The sequence below is a fragment of the Arvicanthis niloticus genome, chromosome 27, assembly GCF_011762505.2.
Source record: "Arvicanthis niloticus isolate mArvNil1 chromosome 27, mArvNil1.pat.X, whole genome shotgun sequence".
Lineage (NCBI taxonomy): Eukaryota > Metazoa > Chordata > Mammalia > Rodentia > Muridae > Arvicanthis > Arvicanthis niloticus.
In genome coordinates, this window is record NC_133435.1 from 13,796,734 (window position 1) to 13,823,163 (window position 26,430).

Here is a 26,430-nt window from a genome sequence, read left to right on the forward strand (position 1 = left end):
CCCTGCGGCTACTGGGAATGGAAACCAGGTCCTCTGTAAGAGCAACCAGGACTCCTAACCAGAGAGCCATGTCTCTAGCCCTGAGCCATGTTCTTCACAAGTTTTATTTCTGACAACTTCTGTTACTGCATTCACCCCAGAACATGGCTCTCATCCCCAAACTACACAACAAATCCTGTTGAAGGAGCCCTGCAGATGATTGCTTGTTTGCTTTTCTTTTTTTTTTTTTCCAAGACAAAGTTCCTCTGTGTAACCCTGACCAAATGCACTAATTTAGTAATTTAAGCAGACGAAAGGGGCAATTTACAACGCTAACAATGCGATTTATTTTGGCAGATTTTTGCTTTATTGTTTCCTTTGTTTTTAAATTTCTGCTGTGGTTCACATACTAATTTTTTTTTTTATCACAAAGACTGCGGTTTGGTTATGAATACAGTCATGTTCTCATGTGTGGCAAAGTCAGCTTGGTTTTACAAAACGTAAGTGGGTGTTGCAGAAACATCTGTTGTGGGGTTTTTTTTGGTTTTGTTTTGTTTGCCTTGCTACTGTCCCTGACCTGCCTTCTAGGACATAGTTCCCATCTCTCTGAGGTTTTATTGGACATCCAGCAGAATTTTTCCTTTTCCCTTGCCACTCTGGGCTTGGCCTTGGAAAGTCACAAGGCTAACCTTGGCCAGTTAGAGGTTCTGTCAGGGGCCTTATGCTTTCTCCTGAGGGCATTAGTTTGATAAAAAAGCTATAAATGGGAGGCTAGAAAGATGATATAAGTTCAAATTACTAGCACCCACATTTTAAAAAGCTGGGGGTAGGGATGTGCATCACAGCACTGGGGTGATAGTGACAGATAGGTCCCTGGAGCTGGCAGGCCAACCATTCTAACATCAGTGAGCTCCAGGTCCATGAGACACCCAGTAGCAAAAGCAAAATGATGGTGGTGGTGGTGGTGGTGGTGGTGGTGGTGGTGGTATGGAAAGCCACTAAGGAGAACAACTGATACCGGCCTCTAGTCTCCATGTACAAGTACATACATATATGCCCACATGCACACACATATGAATATAAAAAACACAGACAAACACAAACCTATAAATGTGGTCAGGTTGGCTCTACTCATGATTTCCTCCACTCCACGGAAGAAGCTGGATGTTAGCAGCACTTGAGACTGATCCGGGACCTGGCCCACACTAGGCAAAAGTCTACCACTGAGCTATAGCCCCACCCCTGTTTTTTAACTTTTTATTTTGAGACAGGATCTGGCTAGGCTGCCCAAGATGACCTTGAACTTGTAAGTCTCTTGCTTCAACCTCCCTTGTATCTGGGATTGTAGGCACAACCAAACATCTTTTAAAGATCCAACATACCACTCCTGTTTGTAACCCATGCCTGAGCCAACAAGGGCTGCTCCTGAGCTTGCTTGTGTATTAAGCCATTCTGGGGACTTAAGTTGGCTCTAAGGTCATATTTTATTCTCATGAGCACGCTAGAATTTATTATAGGCCCAGTTTAAATCCCCAGCATGTAGTGGAGGAAACAGAAACAGCAAGGTCAAGAAATGTGTCCCAAGTCATAGTCATTGGGAGGTAGAGAATTACCCAAAGCTTCAGTCAGCTCCCTCCCTCCCTCTCTCCCTCCCTCTTCCTCCCCCTCCCCTTCCCCTTTCCCCTCTCCCTCTCTCTCCTCAATATTTACTGTATTTTACATTTCATGTAAGTGTGTGTGTGGAGGTGGCTGGTTTGTGCACATGAGTGCAGGTACTCACAGATGCCAGAAGAAAGCATCAGATTCCCCATGGTGATGCTCCATGATGGAGTTACAGGCTCTTGTGAACCCCTTGATGTGTATGAGCTTTCAGCTGTGGCATCCTCTCTCCAGCCTCATTTCCCAGTGATTTTGATCTTCTAGTAGGAGACAGAAGAAACCCCCAGTATTACGCAACAGTTTCTTCTGAGACTGAAACATTTCATTCTACAGGGAAGCTTCTGAAACAGGAAGGCAAGCAACTCAACATAGCTTCAGGAAGTCCCTGAAACTGATCAGATTCACCACCCTATCCCCCACCCCCACCCCCAGCCCAAGTAAGCAATAAAAAGCCCAGAGTTCCTCTCAGAAGTGTGGAGTTAAGCTGTAAAGAAGACCCAGACAACCCAAGTGGAAAAGAAGGCTTTGAAACCAGACAAGCTACCTGGAAGAAGCAGAAACCAGCCATGCTGCCTGGAAGGGTTTTAGACCAGAGTCACTCGAAAAGGATACTTTTCCAATCTGTAGAGCTAGCTGCCTACAAGGTATGCACTGTGTTTCGGGTTTCCTAGCTTTTGTGGGCTACTATCCTTGCTGGGGTGGATCTTGGTGATGTAGCTGCCTTTGAGTCATTTCTATTCCCGTAAGTAAACCCAATAAAATTCATCAATCACCAAGCTGGACTTTGGTGGTGTGGTGGTTGGAATAGGTCTGTGTGTGCCTGTCTGTACACCACCGTGCTTTCTGTCATGATAATAATAAACTAAACCTCTGAAACTGCAAGCCAGCCCCAATAAAATGTTTGCCTTTATAAGAGTTACAGTGGTCACGGTGTCTCTTCATAGCAATAAAACCCTAAGATTCCTGGTATCCATACTTTGGTCTGTTGTAGGCTCCCTATCCCGAGGTCCCTGATACACATGTGTAGCATGTCCCTAGGAAAAGTTTTGTCACACAACACTCAGGGATCCATGTGTAGCAGGATTTGCTACAAGAGCATCCTCTGCTATTACTCTGACGTCCACCAGCTGCTTTCAGAACTGCCTCTTTGAACGTAGAAGGCAAAGAGCCATGTCTGAAAACATTGCTTCTTAACACCCTCAACTCAAAACCACAAATGTCAGTAGAAGGCTGCCGTTCAAAGTTTCTGGTCTCTACGGAGCAGAGGTGCACACACTTCTCCTGGCCAGGCATTTGGAAACTTGACACCCAGCAGGCCTTTCCCAGCAACAGCTTTGGCAGAAGGTGGCTGGGGGAGGAGCAGCTGGAAGTAGGAGGCCAAGGGAAATGTGAGCTCTGAGAAAACACTCACCTCTTTCAAAATATCACTGGCAGAAAGAGGCAACGTCACATCCAGATGACATTTCCATTTTATGGAAGAGATGCAAACAAATGGCTGGGTGATGGCTTTAAGCTATATTGAGTTATGTTAGCAACCTTTGTGGTTTTACTTGGTGAAGTCACAAACCTTACCAGGCTTGCCAGTCCCTTGATGACTTCATAGCTAAATTCTCTCTGCAAGAGGTGATGCAGGAACACGTGTGGCTAGCTCCAAAATTCTGTGTGCTCATATGTGCCTGTTCATGTGTGTGGGTGCACATGTGTACGCGCGCAGGTGTGTATGTATCTGTGTGTTTCTTCCCCTGGTGCTATCCACCTTGCTGTTGTTTGAGATAGGGTCTCTCCCTGGCCTGGAACTTCACCAGTAGACTAGGCTGGCTGGCCCCGGGATCTGCCTTCCTTCACCTCCCAGGGTTAGGATTACAAATGCATGTTACAGCATGTAACTTTTTAAAACAACAGCTTCGGGGTTTCAATCCAGGTCCCCCATGCTTTTACAGCAAGCAGTTTTACCAACAAAGCTCTTTCCAGTTCCCAACTTTTTAAAAATTTGATTTATGTTTCTTCAGTGTGTTTGGATGCCTGTCTGGATGTATGTCTGTGTACCACCTGCATACCTGGTGCGGGTAGAGGCCAGGAGGGGGCATCAGATTGTCTGGAACTGAGTTACAGACAGTTGTGAGCTGCCATGGGAGTGTAACGCCCAAGCTGCCCCATGTTGGGTGGCCAAACTGTAACGGCCCGCTCTGTTCTGTAGGTCTGGGTCTAGCGAGAAAGAGTGTGGGGCAAGCGACACGAAGAATGGAGACAAGACAGAGGGTCTGATCAAGTCTCAAGTCTCATTTATTGCGTCTCTCTCTCCTTTATTGTCTCTCTCATTGTCTTCCTGTATTCTCCTCTTGAAGGGAAATGTGGGGTATTTATAGGTTTTTGCCACGTGCCTTGTAGGCCCGTGAATACCACATGCCTTGCAGGTGTGGATATGACATAAGCCATACAGGCATGTATGGCGTGGATAGCACATGGATAGCACGTGAACCGCATGCCTTGCAGGCATGGATACCACGTGCGCCTTGCAGCTGGGGGCAGTAAACAGCAAAACAAAATATGTGGGATATCAGAGTGTGCTTCAGCTGTTGTAGGCTGTTGAAAAACAAGTCTCATGTCAGGGTATATGGCTTGAAATGGCTGCAAAGCTGATAGCCGCTTTCTGCTAAAAGTCGGCTCCCAACATGAGAGTACTGGGAATCTAACCCCCATCTTCTAGAGCTGACAGTGCTCTTAACTGCCGAGTCAACTCTTTAGTCCACTCCCCTAATTTTTTTAAAGCAGGGACTTAGCTGGCAGAAATGGACACAGATCCTTTGCCTATGACCTTATATAATCAAACACTTAAAGCCACCTCTAGAAATGGAGAGGAATCCCACCTAGTCTCTCTCTCTCTCTCTCTCTCTCTCTCTTATAAAAAGATTTATTTATTTTATGTATGTGAGAACATTGTCATTCTCCTCAGACACACCAAAGGAGGCCATCGGATCCTATTACAGACGGTTGTGAGCTGTGGGAAGTGGCTCCACTCTCACCATTACAAAGTGGCACTTGGCATAGGCATTGCTTGAGAGAAAAGATAACTCCATATATGGAGTTGTATGCGCTGAGAGGTGTGGTTACCTGATCACCCCACCTCGAGTCATTGAGAATGGCCAATCACCAGTGACTTCGTGGCAGTTGCTAATAGGATCAAGGCAATGCTTATAAGGGGCTTCGGGAGCTGGAGAAGAAGGAGAAGGAGAGGGAGAGAGAAGAAGCTTGCTGTACAGGGATAGCTGAATAAACCGGCTGAAGAAGAACACAGTTGCCGTTGCCTTATTCCACTGGTTGGACGTGGGTAGCGATAGTGAACCACCATGTGGTTGCTGGGAATTGAACTCAGGACCTCTGGAAGAACAGCCAGTGCTTTTGAACACTGAACCATCTCTCCAGCCCCCACCTACTCTCTTGAATTGACAGGAGAAAGTGAGATGATGCACAGAGATCCCTTGGCCAAAAAAACAAAGTCTCAAAAAGTAACTTCTCTAAGGCTAAGGAGCCAAAAGACAGTAGACAATCCACTTGAGTTGAACACTTTGAAGAGGCGATGTTTCAACTTTACTGTGATCATGTGATCTGCCATCTAGAAACAGTAACAGGAGCTGTACTCTGAATGGTGGGCCACACTACAGCCAATTAAGGGCTCAGAGTCACATTTATTAATGGAAAATGCCCCTCAAGCACACAAGCTTTAGAACGGATGCACATAGCTTCAGTAATGGTGCTTGTGTTTAAATTGGTGCCTTCTGAATAGAGACGGGGAAAAAAAGAAATTAAAAATATAGTTCAAATAAATAAAAGAAAGGCTCCAAACAAGAATGGGGGGTGGGACAGTGCCTGGGGTAGGCATTACAAACTGATCACAGTTTTTCTGTAGTTGATGGTGACCCTGGGTGTGGCTTCTCTACCTTCCAACACTGCTGAGCAGCCGTCACTAATTGACCATTTCAGGGATGAGAGATCAATTCTGCGAGTCATGCTGGATTACACTGTGATAATTCCAGAAATAGAGGCTGCGGAGACGGGTGAGTCAGGTGGATGGACACTCTGTACCTGTCTGTGCCAGAAACATCCATCTCTCTTGCAACAGTTTCTAGGTGGAGTTCAGTACGGATTCCAATCAATGCAACCTATTTTCTTTGTCATGAATGGGATAGTGCATACGGCATGGCGACCATGTGTAGAGGGATCTGTGTATATGTGTGTGTGTGTGTGTGTGCATGTGGGCTTGTGTGGGTGTAGTGGCTAGAGATGGATGTTCTGCATCTTGTATAATCATTCTCCATTTTATTTTGTGAGATAGCATTTCACTGCTTCCTCTTGCCCTCTGTGCTTCTGGGAACTCCTCTCCCCCCAGCCTCTCTTATTTTCCTCCAATATAGGTATCACCTGTTAACTGGAGTGGTTATTATTATTATTATTATTATTATTATTATTAATTATTATTATTAATTATTATTATTATTAATTGGGGTTTGCCATATCCCCATGTTGCCTTTAAGTATCTACTAGAGGTTTCTACCCCACTTCCCACCATTTAGCTTCCAAATAAAAGACACAGAGGCCTTTAGATTTATAATAAGCTTTAAAGCACTACAGCTGGCAGGTATCAACGGTCCAAGCCCTCTTGTCTGGTCTCCCTGCCAAAATCCCTGTAAGTACTTGCATCTGTTCCATTTGTGTTTCTCCTGCCTTATCAGGCCAGTTTGCATGGCCACATGCTCACAATTCCCTCTAGTGCAAGGTGACTTCCTTCTTCTCTTTCCTCTCTGTCTCTGTCTCCCTCCCTTCCCCCACCCTTCTCTCTCTCTGCCTTGTGGTTCCTGCCTGTGGCCCGCAAGCCTGAGACATGAAGCTCTACCTACTTCCCTTCTGCCCAGCTACAGTCTGTCCAGCCTTTTAGTTGACCAATCAGAGGTTACAGAGGAGCCAGCTTCCTACAACATCATCTGGTGTATGTGAGATTGTGCTAGTTGAGGGGTAACTAGTTCCTGAGGTTCAGAAGTTAGTGTTTGTACACATAGCAGCCCCAGACCAACCCCCAACACTTAGCATGTCGTACACTTTGTTGACTTACTATGTTTACTCATCCTGCCTCCTGCCTCCCCTTGACAGATTATAAACCCCATGAGAGCTGAGACATGTGTCTGTTTGGCTCACTAATGTTTCTTAGGGACAGTGAGAACACAGCCTGGCACAAACCAGAAACAAGACCAGGTAGGGCTCAGAGATCAAGTTCAGCCCATAGAGTAATTGTTGTTACACATGAGGGCCTAAATTTGAACTCCAGTATCAATGTAAAAAAAAAAAAAAACAAACAACAAAAAAAAAAAACCCTGGTACCATGGCTCATCCTTGGGATCCCAGTGCTGAGAGTCAGATACAGGTCACCCCTGTTACTTCCCCCCAGGCTTCACTGGCCAGCTAGCCTAGCCTATTTGGCCATCTCCCAATCAAAAAGGGAGACTGTATATCAAAAAAGCAAAGGCTTTTTAAATACATATATACTATGTATACATGTATACAAATGCTAGAGAAATGGCACAGAAGTTAAAAATACTGCTGTTCTTCCAGAGGACCTGGGTTTGGTTCCAGGCAACCACATGGTGGTTCACAACCACCGTAACTCCCTTTCTAGGGAATCCAATGCCCTCTTCTGGCTCCATAGGCACTGAGGACACATGTGGTGCACATGCGTACATATAGGCAAACCATGAATACACACACACACACACACACACACACAAACCTCTAAAAAAAAAAACAAAATAAAGTAGGTGGCTAACTCTTGAGGTAGTGGCAGTTAGGTAAGACTGACCTCTGGCCTCTACTCACATGACGCTACCTCATACACCCACAAGTATACATATAAAAAAAGAAATAAACAAATTACATACTTCACAAAGAAATCCTGGAATTGAGAAATGAGTGAATGGACAGGCATCCGGGCCGACTACCCCTGTTTTCACCAGAGATACTGTGTCTTGACAGTTACCTTTAACTTTGAGCTCTGTTTAAGATTCCATTCCTCAGAGAGGACTCCACACTGAGAAAGTGTTTTGGGAAACTACTGCTGTGGCCAGATCCTTCATTTCCACAGAGGGAGAAGCCTACACTTAGAGGAGACCCATGCCTGGCCAGAGTAAGACAGCCCATCTCTCCTGATTCACACTGCCAGACTCCTTCAGAATACCTACCATTATTCCCCAGAAGGTCCTGCCTCCGTCTTCACACCTGCTTAGAGATTCTCAGTTTTTCAGTTACTCATTTCCGAGCTGAGAAGTGCTGACAGGAACCGGACTCCCCAAAGACAGCCCTTCCCATTTCCTCTAGGCTCGGATTACTGCCTGTGACAGGCTTTGAAGTGTGTGATAAGCTCAGTTTTCTATTTCCAGCTCAGGTACGATTAGACACATTGATGCTGTTGGTACTAGTAATTAACTCTCATACAGTTTTTTTTTATTTTTTTAAATCTACTGCTCGATTCCTAGAAGTTTCGCAAGCATTCCTCACATATGCAAAGGGGAAAGAGGTCATAAACACCACCATCTGGTCCCTGTTTTCCCCTGGCAGGTGGTTTACCCCTCTTCTCTTCCCTTCACTGTGTCTTAGGAGAAGAAACATCTGGACGGCCATAGACACACTGACAGATCCGTGTCATGTTAAACCCCACCCACTTTAAATACAAAGACAGCAAGTGTCCACAATGGTGCCGCTATTACTGATCTCATGAAGGTTTTGGAGTTTAGGGATGAGTAACTTGACACACAGGCAGAGAAGCACAAACGCTAGTAGTTAGTAGTTAGAGCAGAGAGGCTCACTGTCTGGCACTATGGTCCTTGTCCAGGGTACGATATCCCCAGGCCCGGCAGGGTTGGCCTGACCTACCTCTATCTATCTATCTGTCAAGACAGGCCTCCCTTGGCTGTTAGCTTCTGTCCCTTCACTCTGCTGAATTAACTGTTACTGATTGTATCTGGGTTTACCTTGTGGTCTATCTTTAAGTTCATTATTGCTTGTATCCAGTTGCATCTTGCTCCAGGCTGCTTTCCAGTGCCTGGGGAAAGGCTGCTCATGAGTTAAGCACACTCTTTGTGCAAGCACTGGCTTAGATGTTTGTGGCCCACCTGGATGAATTGTTTTTCTAGTTCCTAATTCTGTTTCTTTTTTAAAAATTTTTTTATTGGATATTTTATTTACACTTCAGATGCCAGCCCCTTTCCCCATCCTCCCCCTTAGAAAACCCTTATCACATGCCCCCTTTTCCTTTTTGCACTTACACTTTTTTTTTTTTTTTTTTTTACAAAATGTTAATCAAAGGCTTTATAAGTTTGGTAATGCTCAATCAGAGGTGTAACCCACTACCCAACCTAGATATATCAACTATCTTTGACTGGTGAAGATACATGAACATCTGCCTCCCTGTCTCCCCCCTCTTTCTCTCTCTCATCACCTAGCTTCTCCTCTCCTTCTTCTCCTCCTCTCCTTACTCCTTCTCTTCCTCTCAGTACTCCTTCCACCTTAGTTCTTCCTACATATCACCCTTCCTGTCAAAATGAAACTTTTCTCTCAAAATACAATTAGAGCATAATTGTGCCAATTTGTACCAGTGAGGTACAGGATAGTCCTAATACCCAGTCCATCATTTTGTTGACTAACCAGCACCTCTGTCATCTATCCTAACTAAAACACTTAGTTCTGAACCTGGCTTTTTCCTTGGCTTTAGGATGAATGTCAGCTGAAAACCATCCACTCAAATCTTTTCTCTCAAGGTAAATAGCCAGGATTGGCTATGAGACTATAAGTTTTCAACCCCATCAGAAATCCAGAATGACTGAGTTAACTATAATTGTGGGAAGCACAAAGCATAGCTTCTAAAACTTAGCCAATTTATAAAGACCTCTGAACACCTGGACACTCCCTCTACTTCAAAACGTTGGAGCATCTGTTTTCTACCTTCTGGCCCAGGATCATCTGACAGACCTTAGTGCTGCAGAATTATTAAGGGCTGATTACTCTGTCTAGGCAGATATAATCAGTCAACTATTCTGCAAGTGTGTCCTTTTCTGGACAGTGATTTGTCTGTAGATGGGAAGAGGCAATTCTTGCCTAGTGGCTGACTTACCACAATTGGAATAACTCCAAAGATGCTCAATTTCTTCTTAGAATCCAAGACAGGAAGCTGTCAGGAGCAGACAGGTCTCTAATCAAAATGAACATTAATACAGAAATGTTTGTCACGTCAATTCTGTGGATTTCTGATGTTTTGAAAACCAACTATTCATGTAAGGTAATCTGGACTGTTGTCTGTTAACTCCACTCAGCTATCTCTAAATAAAACATAGAAAACACCCTAACAGTAAACTCCAAGACATGAATTTGCTATAGTCCCTTAACTCAGAGGCTGTCCATCTCAAATCAGTTAAAAAAAGTTAAAGAAGGACTGGGTCTAAGCCTTGTATTCCTAAATGTGTTATACTGGTACAATGCCTATGAGAGTAACAATATTCATCTCACTTTTATATCAATAAGAAGCTCATACCAATGAAAACCTTGAAATTTGTAATCAAAGTAAATTGGTGCCATTTAAGAATTTATATCTTCATCTTGATAATAATTGTACAGATTTATGGAGGGACACATGACTCCAGCTCTATATGTAGGGGAGGATGGCCTTGTTGGGCATAGGTGGGAGACGAGAGATCTTTGGTACCATGAAGGCTGAACACTGAGTGTGGGGGGGGAATCTGAGGGTGGGGAGGGGGAGTGGGTGGTAGGTGGGTAAACACACTCATAGAAGCAGGAGGAGGGAGGATGGGATAAGGGGTTCCTGGGTGGTGGGAGGAATTCGGTAAGGGGATAAAATTTGAATTGTAAATATTATATCCAATAAAAGAGGGGGAAAAAAGAAAAGCGGTTAGAACCAACATCCTTAATAAAATGTCATCCCTCTTAAAAAAAAACTATCTTGATACTAAAATTTGTTTTGAGAATTGTATATTGCAGAATGATCAGCCTTGGTGTATCTACTCATCAAGCAAGCTGGGCAGACCTGCTCAAACCTCTGTGGTCTGGGAATTCCAACTGGATGCAGTGAAGACACAGCATCAGAGGCTTATCAATTTGCTCTTTCCCCCACTCCTCTTCTAATATCTCAACGCCCATAATCAGCTTGAAGAAGCTAAAGAAGAGTCAGAGCCCCTATTCCCTGGGCTTGGGGACTAAGGTGGTAAATGCTGGGCTGTCTTTCTAGGGGAAAGTTGTGGTTTTGTGGGAATAGAGAGGATTAGCTAGGATTTATTGCATAGCCATAACCTATTAGTAGAAATCACCTGGATGAATTCACATGCTTATTAAATTTAGCATTTCCCCCTCCCTGGCAAGCCACTTTTCTAAATTTACTTTGTCAAAGAAAATATAGCCAACCGGAAAGAGTGTGTTTATGAGTCCTTGCTATAGGTCAACACTAGGCTTTGTTGATAGAAAAAAAAAAAAAAAAAAAAAAAAAAAAAAAAATTTAAGAAAAAAATAAAATAAAGTAGGAAGACTGAAAAAGTTCAACAATAGAGAAATATTAAATTAATTATTATGTATCTTCTTCAAAGACTATGCTAATGAAGACTTAATGATAACAGGAGCAATTCTTAAATTATAATAATAACAGTGTGCATTCTTATCAGAACTATATAAACATATGCACATATTCTCACTTGGGAGCGAAGGCTGGGAGGCAGTAGACAAAGACAGAAATACCTTCAGTCTTAGTTGAAAGCAAAGTGATTATATTTTGGTGATGACCAGTTTTCGAAAATCCTGTAATAGTACAAATTTTTGTCTATTTATATTATTTTCAAATATGTGTGATGTACACATATGTGATATATAGAGACGTGTGCATGTGTGGCAGCCATTGATCACCTTCTTCTACGGCCTATTCACCTTATTTTCTTGAACAAGGTCAGCCACTGAGCCTATAGCTCACAGAGTGGCTAGAGTAGTGGGCCAGTACACCTCCAGATCCCCTGTCTCTACCTCCCCAGGGACACATTGACTTTTGATGTGGGTGCTGGGGATATGAACCCAGGTCTTCAGGTTTGCATAGCAAGCACTTTTCGGATGAATCCATTTGCAGTCTAAAAATTCAACAGTACAACAATGTAGCTCGTGCTGTGTCACATGAAAACATGGTTTGGAGTCAGGAAGTTTGAACTACCAGTTCAAACCCGAGGAATCCATTGCTTTCCCTTTCTCCTTTATCTACAGTGTGAAGATGCTTAGCAGGTTGTTTTAAGCTGACAGGTACATATAAGTTCTGTCAACTGTTGTGGACTTCCGTCTTGAATTAACGTTTGAAAATGTTTTAGGACAATAAATAGTTACCAAATTTCAGGGCCTTTGTCCAGCAATGGAACTCTCAGGCCCTCATTTGGAATTCAGAAGAATGGATTAGATAATAATAAAAAATAATAAAATCAATCTTGGCTCAAACCCAGGCATTGTACTTTTAATACGAAAGTTTTGATTGACTTACTTTCCAGGACAGATCATTCTTCCAACTGATGTTATTGATCATGCAGACAAATATTTTCCAAAGATGGAGGAACAGGGATGTCCAACAGTGATCAGCTGTAGTGGATGGGTAACTGGGAGTTTGACTGCTGTCTTCTAATTGTTAAAAGACATCTGATATTCTAGTTATGTGTGCTGAGAAGGCAGGAGGTTAAATTTCCAGCAACAACGTGATCACCAAGGGAACCTTCTATAAAGGAGCTCCCGTGGACTTCTGGGATGTTTCTGCAACACAGTTTATTTGGGCTCTCAAACTTAGTTCCTTCTGTAAGGCTACCTTTTAATCCCCTTGCTCTGTGGACAAGAGTCCACCCCACCCTGGCTTCCTGAGGTGTAAAGGAGGACTTGTGGTCACATGGGCATAGGTCACTGCATCCACTGGGCATCAGGGTCTATTCATGATGTCCTTCCTCCTGTGACTGTGGCATAAAAGAATCTACATCTCAGTGCACTTATTTAGTGACTTGGATCTGAACTGGTTGTGGTAGAAACTCATAATCACTCATGATGTTGGGGTAAGAAGATCGGAAGTTCAAGTCACACCTCAACTAGGGAGCAAGTGGGGGGTGGGGTCATGAGACCTTGTCTGGAACAGAAAAAGAATCTTTACATTACTATTGTTTGGTACCTTCATCTCCTTTCCCAAATGACTTTCCCGGGTTCAACTTTCCTACCAGCTCATTCAGGAGATAATGTCTGCCTAACACTCTACAAGTTTGACAAGAAAGTCTAGTTTTTTTTATGAAAAAGGAAACAAATGCAGAATATTTACCAAGTGGCTCTGGGAACCAGCTACTAGCTCAGAACTTAAAATAACATAATTTTCTTTCAACCTTCATCACATATAGGACCAGGCATGGTGGTATACACCTTTAATTCCAGCACTCAGGAGGCAGAAGCAGGCAGATCTCTGTGAGTTCAAGGCTATCTTGGTCTATGTAGCAAGTTTCAGGCCAGCCATGGCTCTCTTGTAAGACCCTGCCTCAAAGGAAAGAAAGAAAGAAAGAAAGAAAGAAAGAAAGAAAGAAAGAAAGAAAGAAAGGAAGGAAGAAAGGAAGAAAGGAAGAAAGGAAGAAAGGAAGAAAGGAAGAAAGGAAGAAAGGAAGAAAGGAAGAAAGGAAGAAAGGAAGAAAGGAAGAAAGGAAGAAAGGGAAGGGAAGGAGGGAGGGAGAGAGGGAGGGAGGGAGGGAAGGAGGGAAGGAGGGAGGGAGGGAAGAAGGGAAGGAGGGAGGGAGGGAGGAAAAAGAAAGGAACCACATGTGGTTGGTAGTATTATTTTTCTTGATTTATGATGAAATGGCATTTAGAAAGGCTAGCCAGCCAAAAGACACAGCTAAATGATAGCTGAGAGCTACACACACACACACACAAAACTCACATTCTTCTTACTTTAAATTTAAGTTCTTCTTTAGAAAATGTTTTGCTGTCCACCTTGAATTCCAGAGATTAAAAAAACAAAGTGCTATTAACAGCCAACAGTTAGCAGAGTGGCTGTGGAGCAGCCAGGCCCAACATCCATTTGTGGATGGAGCGGTGCCTCTGACCAGCGGCTGTTAGAAACTGGCTCCACTTGGGTGCAGTGGCTCTGATGTCAACAGACTGCTCATATTTCTGCTCCACCAGCTGCTGGTGATACAGGAAGAGAGGGCAGGATTGTCAGCTTCCTGACAAAGGGATCTCCATAATCTCTGGGTGTTTCTGCTTTTTGCGTGGATTCCAGGGGCTGGGCTCACAATGCCAGGCTTGTTTTAACCACTGAGCCATCTTGCTGTCCCTAAAACACGGATTGCTAACCATAGATTGTGTGCAGCTTCCCCTCTTCATCATGGACCACTGCATCGGCAGGCTCTAGTGTAGCAGTGAAAGGCTGAAAGAGCTACAAGGTAGCAGCTCTAAGAGGATGCTCTAAGGGCAAACCAAAGACAACAGAGAAGATTATAAACAAGGGCACTGAGGCGAACAGAAGCCCCCAGCCCTACAGCTACCGCAAACAGTAAGCACGCTACAACTCCTCATTTATACACATAAAGTAGAAATGGTATCAAGGCCTGGTGGCTCAGTTCCTATGTCTCTAGTACATTATGTTCATCTTTCAATAAAGGTTACAAGGCACTCCAAAGACAAGAGGGAAACGCTCTAAAGAGACAAGGAAAACAGAAGCTCCAGGTTGGGATATGATGTAAAATTTTCATAATTCGATCTGGAGTTTTGGATAATTTTAGGTTTTAGGTGTTAAGGTTTGTAGTGGGAAGAGGAAAGAACACTCAAGAGGGAGAAAGGCAAAAGACCATGTAAACTGCTAGAATATCTACAGGAAACATTAGGGATTTAAAACACTGCAACAGAAGTGGGCTTCCTGACAAACAGCATGGCTGAGGAGTGATCAGAAGTCTTATGCTGGGAGACAAAGGAAAGAAAATGATGAAGGCGAGACCCGGGCAGAAGATCCAGGTCTGCATGACAGCTCCAGAAGGTGTCCTATGAGTGGTTGACACGCTAGTGATTGACATGCTAGGAGAAACGAGAAGAGGTGGTACCAGTGATATCTGGGGGGAAACAGGCAAACGTTTGATAAAAGGAATGGCAGAAACCAAAGATCAGACGTATGGAAGGACTGAAGGCAACGGCCTCAAGGGTAAGAGGAAAACACTAGGACTTCTACGTTTCCTCCTGCAGTGGTCCATTGCCAAGGTCATCAGCAGTGATACAGACACAGATTTGTGCAGCTCTAGAAATGATGGGATAAAGGAAAGAAAGGAGAAAGGAAGCAGGAAGGCTGCGAAGGAGGAACTGTGTGCAGATCTCATTGATAACAACAATAAATTCACAGAAGACTGACAGGACTACGCATGACCTTACAGGAGGGTCACCAGACCTTCTGTGAAGACATCACAATAATGAATTCACAGAAGACTGAGGACCGTGGCCTTACATGTGGGTCACCAGACTATCTGGGAAGACATTTCCCAGAAACTATCTGTTTCAACTTGAACCGCTGCCATGTTTGCTATTGATCCTTACAGCCAAGGATTATTGTTTGGAAACACCTCATGTGATATTTCCTATTTCACCTTTAAAAACTTCCTCTTGCTTCAGTCTCTGTGGATTTGCCCATGGTTTACTATGGCACGTGTGTTGTTCTGTTATCCTCTAATAAGTGTTGTCCTTTTGTGACCATCTCCTCTGTTGTTTGAGGTTGACAGAATGGAGCCGGGTAAGGTTACTAGAAAGTGGATCGAGCCAGCTGTACACATGGCAGTATCCTAGCACATGGGAGACAGAGGTGGGAGAATTGAGGAGTTCAAGGTCATCCTTTGTGGGGCGGTGGGCTGTGAGAAGCGGCTGGGTGCTTGGTCAAGCAAGAGCTTAGAATCCCAGAACCTTTATAGGCAGGAGTTCAGCTCTGCTCCCAGGCCCTGGTTCTTTTCATTTAGCTTCAGCCCTTCACAAGCACTCCCACAGAGAGGTCTATGGCCAACAGTCAGGAGGAACAGGCCTCAGGCCCTAGAAAGATTTACATACTAATGAGGTACCTAAAGGCCAGAGGGTGGAGTCAATTAAGCATTCTTCCCCAGCCCCTCCCCTCTTCTCCCTGCTATTTAACTCAGGACTGCCCTGGGTTTTAGGGGGGGGGTGCATCCAGAATCATCCACCATCCGCCATGACATTAAAGCCTGTAAAATCCCATGGACTTTCTCTTGTCACTGAGGCCTTGCTGTGAGGAATCATGGAGCCACAGCAGCCGTGCCTAACTTCCCCGTGGAGTAACCCTGCATTCTCCAGCCATATTACCTACAATCCTTGGCTGTATAGTAAGTTTAAAGCCAGCCCTGAGCTACATGATAGGTTTGAAGCCAGCCTGGGCTATATATGATCATGAGACTCTGCTTCAGAAAAGAAATGGGCTTGTATTTGATTATAATTCATACTACATGCACACACAGACTAGGGTAGAGAAATTATAAGAAGAAATATAGCTGCCGTGCTGAGAGAAGAGAAAAATAGTCATATGAAGTTCCCTACTAAAACTGGAGACTCGAGAAAAAGAGAGAGAAGAGGGGAAAGAAGGGGCAAACACAAGGAACAGAAAACAGTTCAAGCAGGTACATGAGTGAAGAATCTCAGCATTTCTGCTCAATGGTCATCTTCAGCAGTATAAAGGGATAGGCCATTGATGTGGGAAATGGCAGGGATACATCTCATACAGTAAACTATGAAAGAGAAGCCACACCTGACAAAAAGAACACTCTGTTTTTCAATTCACATTAAAAGCCCACACATGCAAAGTCATTTACAGCAGTCAGAAGTGGATGATCCATTTCTTGGGGTGGGAGATAGGCAGTAAGCAGAGGAGGAAGACAGGATTATTCTGGAGCATCAAGAAGTTATTAGGAGCAATGGGTTCATTATAATGCATAGGACCTAGGTTCAGTTCCCAGCACCCAAGTGAAGCTGCTCACAACCACCTGTAACTCCAGCTTCAGGAGCTCTGGCACCCTCTTCTGATCTCTGTGGGCAACTGCATACATGGAGTGTGCCTACAGACATGCATGAACACTTACCTAAAAAATAAATTTATGGAAAAAATTAGAGGGTGGGATGGAAAAGAGAGTTCTCATTTCTCGCTGGGCTCTAGGGGCCCATCATTGCATATGATAAATGCAATCTTGCCTCTGTGGTTAAATGTCTCGACTTACTCAATGAAAAGCTTCCAGGCAATAAAATAATATGCCAGTTTAAGTGGCTTTTTGTTCTGAGTAAAAAATGTAAAAACCACTGCCTTGTTATTTTGTTTTACAAAGACAGTGCATTCTATTCTCCAGACACAAGCTTCAGTGTGACTTGACCCTGCCTAAATAATGACATGCATCCAGCTTTCCTCTTACATGCACGCACCCCAGCAATTTCCAGTGATCCCGGGGCTTAGATGAAAACACCAGATTTGGGCAAAGCCACTTGAAATACAAGAAAGAAACTGGTCTCTGTGTGATCTCTATATTAAAGCAAGAGAAGCATGGGAGATTTAAAGGAACCCAAAGCCTGTTCAGGCATTTGTGACTGGGAATCAATGGGATCCATGCAGCCATAGCCTGCCAAGGTTAGCAACCAATGGGGCCAAATGGAAGAGAGTGAATTTACAGGAAACATGATTGCTTTTGAGAACCTGTTTATGCAGTTCTTGAGTGTGGATGCTGTAGAAGATAATGCCATTTTGCAATGTCTGCTCATCTGCTAGTTCATTCGTTTCAAGGTACCACTTTCCCAGGGAGTCTGCTAACACCGTGTCACTAGTTGGAAGCATTCCCAGGTGAATCCTGATCTATAAAGGGGAACTTATGCCCCAAGACTTGTATAAATAAACAGGAAATTAATCTGAAATATCTTACTATGCTTATAAACCCAGCTTTTATATTTTTTTTAGCATGGATATTGCAAATCTCATTAGCTATAAATTTTATTATGGGCCTATAACAGCTATGACATCAGTTTGAAAGAAGGCCACACACTGTTGAAACTGGCTTTTGGGGACATTAGTGGGTGTATTAGTTATTTCTCTCATTGCTGTTACTGAATGCCTGGCCAAAATAACCGAAGGAAAGGCGGACTGGCTTGGGCTTCTAGCTGTATCTGTCATGTACCTTCTGTCATGGTGGGGAGTCACAGGGCAGGAGGTTGAAGCAGGTGGCTCACTGGGCCTTCAGTCAGGAAGTAAAGGGAGATGAATCCTGTGCTAAGCTTGTTTTCTCCTTTTCAGGTGGACCCCAGCCACAGTTCAGATAAGGCTTATGAACTTTGATGAGTCTAATACGGACAACTCCCTTGGAGACATGCCCACAGCATGGTATTCATTGCTCAAGTCAAGCTGACAGTCAATATGAGTTATCAAGGTGGGTAAATGACATGAGGATTTTTCTTTCCTTTCTTCTTTTCATTTTATGTTTTTTTTTAAATGGCAAATCAATTCTTTGTGAGCTTGTAGCTTTACAACCACTATTTGAGTGAGTCATCCATGTAGCTTGTATGTGTGTGTGCCTGCGTGTCTGTATGGGCACCACATGTATGAAGATGCCCAGAGAGCTCAGAGGAGGACATTGGACCTCCAGGAGTTGGAGTTACAGGTGGTTACAGGTGGTTATGAGCCACTTGGTGTGGGTGCTGGGAACTGAACCTTTATTCGAATACTTGGCTAATACATGCCACCAACTGTTGATCAAAATACGGTTTTAATTGCTTCCGTATCGGTCTGTGCAGATTTTTCTCCTCATAATTCCCTACACAACACATATAAACTCTACTTAACACAGCAGTCATACCGTGTCAGGTATAATAGTCAACCTACAAATGATTTAGAAGATGTACATAGGCTGTATACATTAATGAAACAATATATAATTTTATATAAGGAACATTGAGCACATGAATATTTCAACATCTGTATGGATCCAGAAACTAATCTCTCAGGATTCATTTTCCAGTGCAAAGACCCATTGTACTGGAAAAAAAAAAAAAAAGTCCATTGTGATCTCTCTCTGTCTCTCTCTGTCTCTCTGTCTCTATCTCTCTGCCTCTGTCTCTCTCTCTCTGTCTCTTTCCTCTCTCCCTCTCTCTCTCTCCCCCTCCCCCTTTGATTCAGGATCTTGCAGTGTAGCCCAGTCTTCACTTGAACTTGTGGGGATCTTCCAGATTCTTCCATCTGAGGGCTGAGATTACAAAGGTGCACCACCAAGCCCTCCCTTTTTATTATAAAGATGTTTTCACACCTTCTCTCTCATTTATATTTAGTTATTTTATTTGGGGGAATTCTACTACAATCTAATATTAATAAACAACTTTCACAATGTCCGTTTTTGAGCCAGATGTGGTGACAAATGCCCACAATTCTAGCAGTTGGGAGGTGGAGCTAGGAGAATCAGGAGTTCAAAGTAATCTTTGGCTACATAGATAGTTTGAGATGGCCAGATTGGGCTACAAGAGAAACCATGTTTTTAAAAAAATATGAAAAAGAAAGAAAAAGAAAACAGAACTTTGATTACCATAGATGGTCTACCAAGGTAAGACCCACGAACAAACCCTGATCAATCCACTAGAGGGCAGCAAGCACAACCAAATTTAACTCTGCTCCCAGAAAAGACTTGGTATGTCATATATATATAACAAATATGATTTGTTAAATGTAATTCAAATTTGCTCAGTGATGTGAAATAAATCTATGCAAATGCTTTTATTTTTGTAATCACTTGTGTGGGAGTTAAAAGACTAGGTTAAAAGACAAAAGAATTAGTTTTGGTTTTAGCTCTTACAAATTTATGTATGTGGTTTGAAGCAATGTAACATTTACCATTTTGACCCACTCTTAAGACATTACATAGTTGCATAAAATGATACTTAAAGTTCTCTTCAAGCTGGATAATTCCATTGTTCAATTGTTTTGTTTTTTTTTTTTCATTGTATTTCAGTCTTTTAGAAATTCTTCCCACTATAGTCTTAGACTTTAGGTCGACTGTAACTTTTATTGATGGGTATTCTGGTTAGAAGTACCCACCAGGATTTCTTGGAGAATCTAGGACTTTAAAAACTATTAATTCACCTTCTTGGGGGAAATTTACCTGTGAAAATGGCATGTGTATAATCTAGTGGGGATAGAGACTGCTGTGTTCTAGAATAAGGACTGGCAATACCTCAACTACCAGTGCAAAAAAACCCCAGAAAACCCATGGACACATATCATACAGCTAAGTTGTTTCCACTTTCTAGTTCCACTTTAGGAGACCTCTAGAAGCATGAAAAGGTTTATACATAGAAAGACAACTGGCTTGAAGGCCAAGGATATCGTAAATATGGAAAAGGGCAGAGTCAGACAGGAACGATGTAAGCCATTGCTCGGTGGTTGACAGCAAGCTGCTGGAAGCAGGGAATTTAGACAGTGGTGATATTTTCCAATGGTCACTGTTGTAAATCCTCACCACAATATTCAGTTTGAGATGTGCCAGAAACGGAAACTCTTTTCTTAATAGCATTCTTCAGGAGCGCCCATTATTAACATTGCTAAATAGAGTGGCAACAGAAACCATATCTGAGTCCAGTCTGATAATGTGGCCACGGTTTATATTGTCTTGTACATTTTAATGGCGTTTGCCCTTGCTTAGGATATGTTTTCTACTTACCTGCCCAAGAAAGGAAGGAGTAAGCCAGTTCGGTAGTGAGTATGAGGGGTGAAGGAAAATCGTCCTTAAGACACAGGAAAGCTCATTAGAAGCCAGAGGTAGAACACCATTCTGTGTGCTCTCCAGACTGCTGCAATGGCAAATTAGCTCAGCCCTAGTCAGTGAAATTGGGGTTTTGGACCCTATGGGTCTGAGCTGGGTTAGCATTTTCCTCAGTCTCAGACTGACGTCATTAGCGTTTGTCCATATGTCACTATTTCCACTAGTCTGTTTTCCCTGATGAAAATGAGGAATATGATTTCAAACTCGGAGCCATTTTTTTTCCCAGACACTTTCGGAGGATGAATATTAATTAATTAATTAATTAATTTCAGGCAGGGGCTCATTTAGCGTATGCTGGCTTTTAACGCCCTGCGTATCGAGGATGGCCTTGAACTTCTGACACATCTGTTTCCACCTCCCAGTATTGTGATTACAGGTATGTATTCATAGGACCTAAGGATATTGTATGTGCTAGGCAACCACTGTACTAACTGAGCTATGCTCCAAATCCCAGACAAGCATTTTAATACTTACGTCCTACATTCAAACCCCAACTTTTCTTAATTTTGTGCCTCAGTATTCTCATCTGCAAGATGGGAATAGTGCCTACTATTGGGATTGGGGTGACGTCACGCTGGAGGAAAGCTTGCAGGAATATTTCCTCTCCTTCCATCATGAAGTTCCCCAAATCCTCACTAGATTCCAGTTATGGCGATGAGGTTTGGGGGCCAGCACCTTTACCTATTCATCAATCTTGCTAAACCCTGGGCTTTCTTATGTAACGTCTCAATGCATCGTAAGTAACTGACACTATCAGTCTCAAAGGATGCCATGGAATGAACGAACTTTTAAAATGAGGCTGGTCTGACATTGTACATTAACTATTTTCCAATTGGAATGTGTGAACATATTAAATACAATTGCTCAACACTACCCCATTGCTCAACAACAACAAAAAAATTTCAAGGTGTCTGCCCACACAAAAATAAGCTACATATGTTATTGTGATAATTCAGGACCATCTCTGCCAGAATCGGACTGAAACAAAGCCCTGATTAGAAAAATGAACACATGTTTATTTTGTACAAATGGCTGTCAGTCACTGTCCAAGAGCCAAGAGGCTGTGAGAGTGTGCCAGGACCAAGACCTCAGAGCGTCTCAGGGCCAAGAAGCTGCAAGTGTTACGGGACCAAGAGGCTACAAGTGTCCCTGGTCAAAGAGTCTCTGTGCATCTCATGGCGGAGCAACCTTAGGTGTCCAGGGCGCCAGGGAAGCCAGGCTCAGAGCAGTAGCAGAGAGCCCAGCAGCAGCTCGCCCTGGCCCAGCGGTCGTCCGCGCTCCAGCCCGCGGCCCTTGCTCTCGGCCTTGATGCGCACGGCCAGGCGGCGGAGCTGCTCCTCCCGGAGGCCGTCGAAGCAGCAGTCCTGGTCCAGGGCGGCCTTGCGGCTGCGGCGGACCACACTGGCGCGCTGCTGGCCCGACGGCCGCAGCACCAGGCTGAGGCGGCAGCCCAGGGCGCGGGGCTCGAGCGCGGTGGCCGGGCCCTCGGCGCGCAGCAGGCGGAGGCGGAGGCGGGCGCTGCGGGGACAGTACTCGGCCGCCAGGCGCAGCGTGCAAGCCCCGCGGCCCAGAGCCACGTTGGCCTCGGCTTTCAGGCGCTCAGCATCCCGGCCGGTGGGGGCCGGGGGCGCGCAGGAGGCGGCGCGCTCGTGATCGTGCTCGTGGCCGCGGGGCGCGGGGCGCGCGCTGGCCGGAGGTCGGGGTGCCCGCAGCGCGCGGCTCAGCAGCCTACCCGGGGAGCGCAGGAGGCGGCGTCTGCTGGGAGCAGGAGTGGGCGTCGGGACCCGGGAGGCGTCTGGGTCGCCCGGTGCAGAGCGCGGAGCGTCTGGGACTCGGCGCGGGCTCCCGTAGGTGTGCGCGCGGTGGCGAAGCCCGAGCCGGCGCCCCGGGGCACCTGGGTGGCCGAGGAAGAGCGACTCCTTCCGGCGCGTGTGCGGGCTCTCGAGCAGCGCGCAGAAGCCGTAAACGGTGCGCGCGCGGGGCAGGTGCGGCAGCGAGAGCGCAGCCTGGGAGCGCGGGTCCCAGTCGGTGCGGCTCGCACCGTCGTCGGCCTCCGCGGCCGCAACCGAGGCATCGCGCAGCGTAGTCCAGGCCGTGCTCGGCTCCAGCCTCGGTGGGATGCAGAACTCTGGGATGCGATCTGGAGTGAGCACGTTTGCGCACGCCCCGGAGGAACGAGCTCTGAAGCGGTGGGCGCGTCCCGGGAGAAACCCGTCTCGGTCTCGCAAGAGCCGCTCCAGACACCACATCTGGCCGCTAGTGTCTGAACGGGGTGATCCTCTGTTCTACGCTGCCTGCAACACATAAACGCATACCTGACAGAGGCAGTCTGGAGGAAAGCAGAAATTTCTGTCTCCGTTCTTCAACTTCGTCCTGTCCTGAGCCTTACAAGACAAAATGCACCCCTCGCCCCAATTACAAACTGTTTTTACAGATTGAAAAACAATCTATATCGCCCACCCTGTCTCTAGGCCGATCTGATGCTAGGTAGATCTATTTACAGCTTGCTGCAGTCTTTTTCGTCCTACCCCTTTACCTTTGGCTTCTAACTTGCACTTCTGTACCTAGTGCCAAGAGGCGCTTTGCTTTGAACATTTGTGCATGCGTGTCCTGAAACCTTAAATGTTTAGTACACTCTAGTCTTCCGCGAGAAAACACACACACACACACACACACACACACACACACACACACACACACACACACACCAGAAATGGTGGCTCCTTCCAGAGAGCTTCAGGCCACCCGGGTCTCATACCCAGGAGGGAACTGGGTTCCCATTCATATACCTGGTGTTCAGAGTCAGACGGTTTTCCAACAAGAGAAACGCGACGAAATTCAAAGTGCGCGCGGCAGAGCTGATCCCTGGTGTTCCAGGATAGCTGGTCCAGGCTTTTATACCGGTGGCTATGATGCTGCTTTGGTAACCTGACGCCAGGCCCTCCCAGGTCCCTCTGCCACGTGGATGGATTTGCTGAGCTGATCCTGCAGCCAGTTCTGCTGCGGTTGGAGCTGTTCTCCAAAATCCTGAATGAGTTTGTTTCCTCACATGGAAAACAGGATTAAGTGTGGACCATGTAGCAGCCCTTTTGAGGACAGATGGACAAAATGAACGTGAGTGCACAGAAGCACTCTGCGCGCACCATTGGAAAGAAGCCAGAAGTCGGGTTTGTCTTACCCAAATGACCTTTCCCACCTCCCACCTTCTTGCTGCCAGCATTGAAAGTTCTTTACTTTCTGCATTTTGTTCTGATTTTAGAGGTCATTTCTCTGTTGATTTTAATCACTCTGGGGTGGTGGTGGTGGTGGTGGGGTTATGGGGTTCCGGAAACGTTACATATTTGTCTTGGGTGGGGTTACAGGGGTGTATTCCTATGTAAAGAAATAATCCCGTGTACACTTAAGATATATATTTTAAAAACCACAACCTTCTTAAGCTAATTTTTAATTAGGTAATTATACTCCACACATCCAGCCACTCGCATCATCTTTTTGGAGACACACACTAACCATATCTGACCTTTGCAAGCCGTGCACATCTGAGACCTCCATCCTTTCTTTGGAAAACTGGCGTTTATTCTTTAAGAGAGTTGCTTGCAGCTTGAGTTGAGAGAGATCCCGTGATATCTGAATTGGGGTGTAGACAATGTGTATTTCTGAGTTGCTGCCTCTCCAAGCAGTGTTGAGCGAGTTAGGTTAGATTTTGGCAAAGAGGGCTTCAGTTTGGGGCATGTCCTGTGTGTGTTTTACAGACAGGATGTACGGACAGTGCGCTAGAAGACTTAATGTCTAAAGTTGTCACAGGAGGTTTAGGAAATTTGGATTATCCATGTTTTATAAACAAACACCCCCAGCATTTCAGATGTTAAATAACTTACCTATCGTCACTAAGGGAAGGAAGTGAAAGGAATGCACATTAATGTATAGTAAATGAGTTATTAGGGGATTAATATGTATTGCTATGCAGTGTGTATGGAACATAACAAATGCTAGACACATACAGTGAGTATCAGCATTGTCACTTACAATGAGAGTGGGAACAGTGACAGAAATTAAGAAAATTGGCTTTGAATTCATGACAGGAAGGTAGTATCTTACTCTGAGCAGCCAGGAACAGGTTACTGAATGTTTCTGAGCCTTGGTATCCAATGTAACGACCACAATAATACACAGTGTAGGCTTGCCCTTGGATAAAATATGTAATGCAAATGAACAGTTTGTCATAGGACCAGATGTGCATAATATTAGCAGTTATATCCATTGTCATCACACTAAACACTCCTTAAATCATTCATGTCTTTAAAGCAGAATTTACAGAATGCTTCCTGGGTTTTAACAGGCATGATAGATTCACAAATCCAGGCTATCCCAGAACCAGTCAGCTTATGTTTAACTCTTAGAAGAAGGAGGAGATGGTAAAGTTGAAATATTTGAGTTTCACCTAGCCAGGGAGGTAGTAAAAAAGGAAAATGTAAAACTATTTTATTTTTAATATGTGTGTGCACATGAGAGCCTACACACATCCTCATGCTTGTGCATGCAGATGCACCCAGAGGCCAAAAGAGGGTGATGAATTCCCTGGAGCTGAAGTCAAAGCTGTGAGCTGCTCCACATGGGTGCTGGGAACCAAACTTTGGTCCTTCACAAGAGCATCAAGTGCTTTTAGCCACAGAACCATCTCTCCAGCTTCAAGGGACTTTGGACTCTTTTAATATTTAGTCTGATAGGGAGGGTTGGAGAGGGTCCCTGGGTCTGTGACTAGCTTCTTCTTCATCTCATAACTTCTCTAATCCTGGCTCAAATTTTTGAATCAAGATTGGGTCTGTGATAGAATAATTGTTAAGCTATACCTAAAGGGCACACACATATGTTCAAATTAATTTTTTTTCCTGAGAAAAAGTGTTACCAATTCCACGTGATCCTGGGTGTTGGTTAAAACGACAAGGACTATGAGAACTCAGTCTGAGAAATTGTGAGTCAAGGTGACTCTCTGGCTGAATCCAGCTTGTAGATGGCAGTGGTCATATGTATCACATAGACTGCTGTGAGAGTAAAGACATTCTTGTGGATTCTCTGGGCAGACAGCAAGGGCTGGCTAACAGCCGTTGTTATTGTTACCGTGCATGTTTGTTTAGCCTGGAATTAGCTGATTCACACTGAAAGTCTTGAAAAACATCCCTCTGCTCAGCCAAGCAAAGTGGGCTTGTTTTATTTTTATTAGCAGTTCATCTTCTTTAGTAACACCTTGGAGACATTTCCTGTATCAGGTTTCCTGAAAACAACAGAGAAGCACCCTCATAGGCCAATTCTCAGTGACCACAGAAGTCTCATGTTTTACTTAACACGGAAGCATGAGCCATCCAGTACTTGGGAGGTTGTTGTAATCTAGTCCAGCCAGGTGTCTAGAACACACAACCTACTCAGGAGAAGGCAGTGATCGTTCTGAGCTCATACCTGTAGCCACGGGGCTGTCTAGAGATGGATCTGTGAAAACAACATCCGTTGTGGCTGAATGTATCCTCAGAGTCAATAGGAAAGGAACATTTAAAAGCAGATTTAATGAGGAAGGAATGGGAGAGTCTGAAGTTGAAGAGGACACATGTGTCCTAGTGTTCTGTGGCACAGTCGGGTGAAGATAGTTAACAGTGTTGCATTATATATGATATATGCAATAGTATAATATGAACATAGCTAGGAAATATTTTGAATGCATTCACCATTCAGGCAAATACAGGTTTAAAGGGATGGCTATGTTAATTATTTTCATCAGCTAATTCCTTGATATTTAGATAAACCCTAACTCGAACTGTGTTATAGCTAGTAAAATGAATTTTTGTGTGTGTGTCAATAAAAAAGAAAGTAATAAAGAAGCAGATATACAAAAAACAGTACTCAGGACGTTGGCCGTCTAGAAAGAAGAGAGTTT

The 26,430-nt window shown here is 44.4% G+C and overlaps 1 protein-coding gene across 1 annotated transcript; it reads right to left on the reverse strand.

Moving 5' to 3' along the window:
- Positions 1-18,855: 18,855 nt before the first annotated feature.
- On the reverse strand, positions 18,856-23,419 carry LOC143439719 (C2 calcium-dependent domain-containing protein 4A-like). The gene is made up of 2 exons (XM_076926168.1): positions 23,294-23,419; positions 18,856-22,798 (listed from the first exon to the last, which is right to left on the reverse strand). Exon 2 carries the CDS (start codon positions 22,751-22,753, stop codon positions 21,725-21,727), a length of 1,029 nt encoding a protein of 342 aa, XP_076782283.1. The 5' UTR covers positions 22,754-22,798; positions 23,294-23,419; the 3' UTR covers positions 18,856-21,724.
- Between the last annotated feature and the right edge of the window lie 3,011 nt (positions 23,420-26,430).